The 9,086-nt window shown below is 36.2% G+C and overlaps 1 protein-coding gene across 1 annotated transcript; it reads right to left on the bottom strand.

Annotated features, from left to right (window-relative positions):
* Nucleotides 1–1,228: 1,228 nt before the first annotated feature.
* Nucleotides 1,229–4,363, bottom strand: LOC132278784 (protein NRT1/ PTR FAMILY 8.2-like). The gene is made up of 5 exons (XM_059780671.1): nucleotides 4,141–4,363; nucleotides 3,949–4,057; nucleotides 3,312–3,529; nucleotides 2,628–3,187; nucleotides 1,229–2,163 (listed from the first exon to the last, which is right to left on the bottom strand). Exons 1-5 carry the CDS (start codon nucleotides 4,270–4,272, stop codon nucleotides 1,275–1,277), a joined length of 1,908 nt encoding a protein of 635 aa, XP_059636654.1. The 5' UTR covers nucleotides 4,273–4,363; the 3' UTR covers nucleotides 1,229–1,274.
* Nucleotides 4,364–9,086: the final 4,723 nt, after the last annotated feature.

Raw genomic sequence — 9,086 nt, 5'->3', positions numbered from 1 at the left:
AGAAAAACTTTTTAACGTTAATCTCGATCTCATTAATTTCTTGCTTGAATATTCTGAAAAAAAAAAAAAAAAAAAAAACTCCATGTACTTAAAACTTTATGCAAGTGGAGTAAAAAAGATTGCATGCAAGCACTATTAGCTTAGTATGTTTCTTTTTATCATTTTTATATAGACAGTACTGGAATAGTATTTATTATATACACATATTTTACTCTAGGTGACCGATTCCTTGATATTCAAAATTTAGGTAAGATTTAGGTAGATTACAGATCCCAAGAAGGCATAATTAAGCAGCATCAATCATCCAGAACGCATAATTACCATATTAGTACCTTTTTCTAAAGCACTTCTTTTTTAGTACGTAACATGCCTTTTCTTTTTATGATGTGAATTGAGCATTCATTTTCTTTTCAAATTTTCCATTTTTTTTACACCATATACTATATGAAATTAATTTTGTGTATATCCTCACTTTGCCCTAAAATGGAACTTGAACCATCAACTAATTTGAGAGGTGGAGGATAGAATAATGTAATTATTTATGCATATGTAAGTAAATGTATATGTGTGTGTTTATATCTATGAATTCGATGCATATTTGTGCATGTATCAATTATGTGTGTGTTACATGTCACATGTGTACACATAGAACCTTCTTAGGGCTGGTCCAATAGCCACTGGCCAAATTGGGCCCTTCACAGACATGCTCAAGCCGAACACAATGGGTTCGGATGGGCCAATCTATGCCCGGACGGCTTGGTCTGGGTTGGTCCAGGCTGGGCTCCGGCCCACAGACTTTATTGTAGTGGCATAGTTCCAATTTCAGATATATATATATATATATATATATATATATATATATATATATATATATTTTGGGTAATTGCTAGGTGTGTGGGAGGAGAAGATGCCAAAAAAAAACAAAAAACTAGATAGCATAAATTATTTTCATTTCATAAAAAATAATGTTATACATTGGTGCATTAGACAACGTGAAACATAGCATTAAAGAAAATTACATCAATAAAAAGCCATCGTACCATCAAAACTGTAACTTAATAATATCTATTCAAGTAAAAAGATAAACACGATGAATGAGAAGTATTCCCTCAAGTAAAAAGATAAAAACAAATAGTGTGTGATATAGGATAAGAAAGTCAAAAAAAAAAAAAAAATAGATAGCATAAATAGATTGATGGACTAAATATAATTTGAACACCCTCTTACAATTTTATTTTATTTTATATTTATTTTTTTCACTCCTAAAACCTCATTCACAAGACCGTGCTCTGAAATTGACCTTTATCATGATCCTTGGTTCTACCTTGACCATCCAACTCAACCATGGCTTCATTTCTTACAGTGTAATTACTAAAACCATCTCTCCCCTTATATCTCACAGCAACCCACAAGTATATTAAGAAGTTGACTCCATTAATCCCTGTCAATATCCAGTAGAAGTTATCCAACTTGCTCTTGTTAAGATTATTCCTCAGCCACCCTTTCTCTTCCCCGCCCGTCGTCGCTTGGATGATCTTCACAATTGCAGTGCTCAACCAGCTCCCAATCCCTATCTCACTCAGAAACATTGCATTGCTAAGGCTTCGAGTCCCATCCGTCGCTTCATCGTAAAAAAACTCCAACTGTCCAACATAAGTGAACACTTCAGCACTTCCCACGAGGAAGTACTGAGGAAACAACCAGAAGACACTCATGGTAAATGGCTTAGGATAATGGTCGCGGCGTCTCTTCTCCACCACTGCTGCCGAAGCTAGGGCAAATATGGACACGAACAGGCCCACGCCCATGCGTTGCAGTGATGTGATGCCACGGCGGTGACCTGTCCATCGTTGGAGGACGGGAACCATTATTATTTCGTAGATGGGGACGAGGATGAGGGCGTTGATGGCGGAGAAGACTGGGACTGAGCCTGTGGGGATGACGAAGTCCGGGCTGAGCTTTCGGTCCATGATGGTGGCTTGGCTGATGAAGAAGGTTGAGAGTTGAGAGAAGGAAATGGAGAGTGCTATTGTTGATGCCCATACTGGGAGGACTCTAATGAAGGACTTGAATTCTTCAACTTGTGTCACTGTGCATAGCTTCCAACGGTTGTTTGTGTTGGCTTGCTCAGGATCTGCAATGACAGCTGCTTTGTCCAAGAATCTACACACCATCAAAGCAACAAAAAATTGAACAGTGATTTTTGTTAGACATTGAGGTTATTTTAGTAATTTTATATAGAGGGTATTTTGGTCATCAAATGGGTATTTGTTGGGGGCATTTTGCTAAATTTTTGGATAAGGGGTAATTGGATGAAAATGTGCAGATGGGCACTTTGGACTAAGAAAAAGTTTGAATAGTGATATTTGTAATTAATTTGGAAAACTTGTTGGTTATTCAAATAATTTTAAAAAGTCAACGAATTGGTAAATACCAATAATTGTCCAATGATGTTTAAAAAAATTTCAATAAATAAATGGTGGGATTGATATTCTAAGCCATTTAATTAAAAATATATGCAGTAGTGTTATCGAGTGGCATAATGCTTCAATAGGCATTATGTGACTATTAAAAAAAGGGTATATATTATTATGTGCAAAATGTTATAGAGTATGCTAATTACCTACCTGTATTGCGTAGTGTGAGAAAGCTTTCGGGCGCCAAAAATATCAGATTCTTTAGTGTTGACCTCATAAAGGTCAAAATGACTTCCAACTTCAACCCCTCTACTATGGTTTTTCAGAGAGGCAACAAGGACTTGAAGAAACCTAGTAAAAGCACTTCCCATTGGCTTTTGGTAACGATAATATGGAATGCCCACAGCTAAGATGATGATGGACCCCAACATCACCGCCGTCGGAACTGCAAACCCCCATGTCCACCCTTTCTTTTGTTCCACATACACCAGGAGGGTGATACCTAAGAGAGCACCCATGTTGATGGCAAAGAAGAACCAGTTGAAGAATGTGTACTTCTTTTGAACTTCTTTTTCGTCGGCTTCGTCGAATTGGTCAGCCCCGAAGGATGACACACATGGCTTGATTCCGCCGGTTCCAAGTGCTATGAGGCCTAGTGCGCAGTAGAGGAAGGTGGTTTGGTGGTTGGTGGCCGGTATGCATGGCTTTGCAGTGCACAGAGGTGGGCGTAAGCTGTCTATGGAGGCTGAGAGTGTCAGCAGAACCATTCCCTGAGATAGTGAAACGAAACAACTTCGCAGCATGAGAGGCAAAGCAATTGGACTGAAATTTGTTTTATATTAATTTTTGAAATATATGTTAGCATGACTACAAGGTTTGTTGGTTGTTACTCACCGCGGCATATATGCCAGAGAAGATGATGATGGTCAAGAAGCGGCCCAAATAAGCATCAGCAAGGAATGCTCCAACAATGGTTAGAACATAGGCGGCTCCAATCCAATCCGACACATGAGTTGCAGCATTAGGTATTGACTGATGCATCTCCAAGACTAGGTAAGACACCATGTTCACCGCTATCGCAAAAAATGCTAACCTCTCAGCCACCTCATTCACTACACACAAATTAAAACAATATTAGTTTAATATCAATGCAATATAAGTAATTAAGAAAGTAGACATATTGAATCAAAAGGAGCTTGTAAAGTTAAATATGTGAGAGTGTGGAATTCTCAATCCTCTCAGTTTTGTCCACTCCAGTCCACAAGAAAGGACAAAAATCACCCTATAGGAGGTGTGGACCCTACTCTTATATTCGGAGTGATTTTTAGCCTCCCCATATGATACACAGTCTGTGTGTGTGAAGAAAGTCAATATGACAGTTCTCACTAAGCTCACATCCTCATAGTCGCTGGATGAAGGGGTTTTGACGTCAATCTCTCCATCCACAAGTACAAGGATGCAAATCTCAGATATCATGAATAGCTATATATACTAGACTTAGCTCCATATATAATTGCTTGAGAATTGAGACCTATGATGAATGGTGAGGCCTTCCATCCTCCAGTTCTTCCTTTGTCAGCAGTTCTCCCCCGAAAATCAACACAACCATTGGTTACTAGTGAAGTCAAAACGCTGGACTCCTACAAAATCATCAAAGCATGCATGTTAGTAATTGAGTGAATATATATGGTGAGTATGTACATCATAACTCAATCAGTATTACCTTCTCTTTATGCGTCTTCTCGTCCACAATTCCGTCCACGGAGGGCTCAACACGGGACTTCTCAGGTAGCTCAATGGACTGCTCTATTCTATCCATGAGAGGACCACTTGAGGGGGACTGTAATTCATTCATGGATGAGGAATATTATAACTCTTTCTACTTCTCGAAGTATAATGACAGATCGAGAAACTCACCAAGAACAAATTGGCCGAGAAATTGTGTTATATATGGTAATCCTTATGTTATCGGAGCTAGTAGTAAGTAAAGGCTTATGTCTCTATAGGAGCTCTTTGATTCCTCCTTCTAGTAAAGGTATCTTCAAGTGGGGTTGTCATATAAATAAGAACAGGTTCCTATAGAGCGTTTATTTTAAGCATCTGATATAATGTGACATTTGACACGTTTTTGAAGGTTTCTAAGTATGTGTTTGGTGATATTGTTGAGTGTTTGTTGAAGGGCGGCAAGATTAATTAGTAAGTTCCATATATATCATCCTCATGTCATGGATACATTTCAAGAGATCGACAATAAAATTTTGTTGCCCAATAAGGCAAAGCTGTGTAGATGTAACCGATGATGGAATTTTTTTAGAGGCAAGATAGGGACTAGCTAGCTAAGGAGAAGTAACAATCATTCAAATTGCCGCCCCAACACTCTTTTAAGTTGTTGTAATTATGAATTAAGTTTGAGTTCATTGAAAAAGAATTAATAATATATTGTCTGAAAAATGAAACTTGAGAAGGTCTTGCAAGAATTGATTGACATATTGTATGTGGACAATGTAGTTTTGTACCATGCAATGCAGTAAAGTATGTCGTTATGGAAAAGTTATACAGTACAGTATGTAAAGCTTATATATGTTTAACTTACTCTAGGACAAAGTCAAATGGTATACTTTTTATTGTAAAAAGTAAGATTATTCCTAGGTAGGATGTGCTCTTATCCTTCATGGACTTCTAACCTTTTGCTCATTTGTGTTTAACTTAGTTAAGGACAAAGTCAAATGGTATACTTTTGATTGTAGTGAAAAGTAAGATTCTACCCAAGTAGGCTGTGCTTTTATCCTTTTTGGACTTTTAACCCTTTTGCTCGCCTTCCTCCTCAAGGCATTGTGACGACTTTTAACTTATTGGACGGACTATTACACGGATAAGTTATGGGTGTCATGATTTCATGTAATTTAGAAAGGTGAAGGTAAAGTATTATATATAGGTTCAATATCCTTCTATAACATAACGCGTTTTAAAATTGTGATGGACAATTAAGCCTAATTATGGAGAAATAGTATCAAGATGTGGACCACTTAGGATGTCTGGTCCAGGGGAGTCAAAAGTGAACAATATTGTGTTTGGTAGGGTGAGGGTTGTTGCAAATGGTATTAGAGCCGGAACCCAAACGGAAGTGTGGCCAATGAGGATGTTGGGCCCCATGGGGGGTGATTGTGATTGTGACACCCCTTGAATCCGAGACACGGGTTGATCAGGCCTAAGCCCGAAACCGAGGAAATATCAAACAATTAATATTTTAACGAACACGGAATACAAATTGAATTAAAGAAATAAAAATAATAAGCTGAAAGAAACTAGAATAAAATCCTCAAAACATACTTATTTAAATCCGTTAATCCAAATCTCCATAAGTTTACAATTCGGAAATCCATCCAGTGGACCCCTTATTAAAACCCAATAGAAACTAAAATATCTGAAATAGAATCTAAAGCTAAACATAGAAAAGATTCCTACGTAGTCGGAGGAATGAATATCTATATCTGCTCTGCACGTCCAAGCTCTAACCCTGGAACTGACGGACATCTGAAAAATAAAGAGTGGGTCAGGCCCACATGCAAGTCCTATTATACTACGATCCAAGCAGTAATTCGATACGCAGATACATTCTAGATAGCTCAACAATATCTATCTAGTTCATACATATATATATCCACACTAAGGGACATTCACTGGACTACAGTAGGGGTCTTAACCTGAATAGAAGGCAACATGCGAAAACACATCCAAAGGTGGGCATGAGTACTTAGACCTAACAGGGTATACCTCAACCTATTTTAACCAGCTACGCATCCACTGCATATACGTACCCTAACCAAAGAGTCTGAGACTTAAGCTCATCTCGTGGTACCATAAACATATATATAAAGTCCATCCAAAACCAGGGTATGTCATTCAAATACTTATTGAGATGACATACAATATACAAACTAGTTAGTCACTCAACTTATTTAGTTGATATGACTTAACTACCATCCATTACTTCAGGAAGCCACTTAACTTAGTCGCAGTTGATCTGACTCAATCACAATTTGGATTCAATATTTTTCAATCCATCATTTAATCCATTAGGGTAGGTTTAAGCTTTTTGAGCTAAACCGTCCCTAGTATATCACCGTCCCATACCGGTGCATACAATCCTCCATATCCATGTAAATTACAAAACATAATAATAAGCTAGTAATTTACAATCCAAACCATTATCCATATCATTGCAGAAAAGTATTTAAAATTTCAGCAATATAAATCCCAGCATTAATTCATGTAATTGCACTAGAGAATTTGATATTCCAACAATTAACATCCAGAACATGCATAGTTTAAACCTTAAACATAAAATGATCTATCATGCATCCAATATAAGATTTATAATCTTATTATAATCCATTATGTTACCCAAAATTTAACTAAGCAATTTTATTCTTTCCATCCATTATCAGTATGCTAAGTTGTATACTTTTATACTGATTCATCCTTTAAATAATTTATAAAAAATATTTACATATCCGTATTGTCAAATTTCCTAAGCCTAAGAAGTGTATTATGCATTTTAGAACCATCCAAAGTTCATTAAACCTATTTAGATTACTTAAAATAAGTTCCAAAACAATTATGGGCAATTAAAACTAAGTTCCAAGTCGCGGCCCAACTTAGTCGGCTCAATTGCCAACTGAGCAGGCTAAGTTGCTAACTTAGTCGTCTCAGTTTCCAATTGAGTCGGCTAAGTTGCCAACTTAGTCGGCTCAGTCTCCAACTGAGTCGGCTAAGTTGGTGCTAATGCCGTCTTCTTCGTCCGTTCAGCCTCTGTAAACCCTAAAACTTCATTACTAAGGCCTCTAAGCTTCAACCTATGTCCCATACGTCCATACTAAATTATTTTAAGTGTTTTAACATGCAAAGATTCAATTTAAATAACAGTTCATGTATAAAGATCACAAAACTAAAGAAAACACGAACAGGTATATATAACTCTGCAACCCTCTGTTTTATTTTGATTAAGCATGCATAATTAATTTGTTTTAGCATTAATTAAACTCATGGAGTCTAGCTAGGCATGCACAGAACACGAATTAAAGGGAAAGAGCAAGAACAGAAATTTGCCTTCGAGACTTTGGTTTTAAATCTCTAACTGTCGTCTCTGAATTTTCAACTTTGTTCCACGCCTCTGTTACTCTTGGCTAACCCAGAAGCAACCCCGTTCCTTCCTCCTTGAACTTCTCTGTAAGCTCTCAAGTTTTCACTATCCGTTTTCTCAAAATCTCACAACTCTCTGTATCTCTCTGCTACGTAAAAAGGATTAACAAAACCCTTGGCAGACATATAATTATGTATTTATAGGTTTTATTTGAAACCCTAAATTAAATCCTAAACCAACCACAAGTCGGCTCAACGTGAAACCTATAAGAAAACTAAACCCTAATACTAATATACATGGAAACCAAAACACGGACCACAGTTAAATTAAAAACTATATATTTAAATAGCCACATAAGCACATAATTAAACCAGTACTAACTATACAAATGTCAGTTAAATAAAATAAAAAAAAATTAAAAAAAAATAAAAAATCACATAACTCCATTAAATTAACAAATAAACAATTAAACAAATATAAATGCAATTTAAACAATTTATTAAATACAAATAAACAATTAAATAAATATAAATGCAATTTAAACAATTTATAAAATACCAGGACTATCCTTTTGAAATTAGGGGTATTACAGTGATGACCTCTGTGGGCGGGTGCGAGACAGTGGGCAAACTACTACACTGGCAAACTACGAGTGTTATGATTCCACATCATGCTATATGTATGTTCAATATCCTTCTATGACACAACGCATTTTAAAGCCGTGATAGCCATGAACCCATCAAAATTTCACAGTTAAGCGTACTTATGTAAGAGTTATATGAGGAGTGCCTGGGGAAGGTGAAAGTGACACGATATATGTAGGTTCTATATCCTTTTATGACACAACACATTTTAAAGTCGTGATAACCGTAAACTCGTCAGAATTATGCAGTTAAGCGTAGGGGTGCAACTTGAGTTGGGTAATCTGAACCCAACCCGAGCCCAACTTAATTTTTCATGGGCTTAGACAATCATTTTTACAATTAGGGTTGGCCTTGGGTTGAAAAATTTCAACTCGAATTTAATTAGGATTGAGCTTGGGTTAAAGTGCTAGCAACCCGAGCCAACCTGAACCCGAATTGTAATATTATTTTCATATATATTTTTACTTTTAAATACATTATATATAATATTTAAACTATGATTATATATATATATATATTTCAATTTCTTTTGTTAAATCTTAACTTATTGTATGTTAACATTTAGGAGAATAAATTTTCTAAAAATTTGTTTTCAATTTATGAAAAAAGTCTTTAAACTTTTTCTTGTTTAAGAGTAATTTAATCTAAAACTAATTCAAGATTATATTAAATTTTTTATGTAAGAATTAACAATATGAGTAATCCGAATTAACCCGATGTTTTTACCCAGAATCTAAGCCCCAGTTGCAAGCCCGAATTTAAAAGTAGAAGGATGGGTTGGGCTTTGGTTGAATAATTGAGATTGATGATAGGGTTAGGGTCGAACTTGGGTTTAGCATTTCATATGGTGGGTTGGGCTATAGTTATACCTCAAACCCGCCT

Source organism: Cornus florida, unplaced genomic scaffold, assembly GCF_030987335.1.
Source record: "Cornus florida cultivar Cherokee Brave unplaced genomic scaffold, ASM3098733v1 CherokeeBrave_3.0.0_Hap2_Chr10, whole genome shotgun sequence".
Classification (NCBI taxonomy): domain Eukaryota; kingdom Viridiplantae; phylum Streptophyta; class Magnoliopsida; order Cornales; family Cornaceae; genus Cornus; species Cornus florida.
Note: the sequence above shows the minus strand (reverse complement) of the source record. Positions and strands in the feature narration are given on the sequence as shown.

Coding starts and splice junctions, on each gene's coding strand:
- LOC132278784 (XM_059780671.1), bottom strand. CDS start 4,272: ATGAATGAATTACAGTCCCCCTCAAGTGGTCCTCTCATGGATAGAATA. Junction 4,058..4,140: donor AGAAGACGCATAAAGAGAAG/GTAATACTGATT, acceptor ATGATTTTGTAG/GAGTCCAGCGTTTTGACTTC. Junction 2,164..2,627: donor TCTCACACTACGCAATACAG/GTAGGTAATTAG, acceptor GATGGTGTGTAG/ATTCTTGGACAAAGCAGCTG.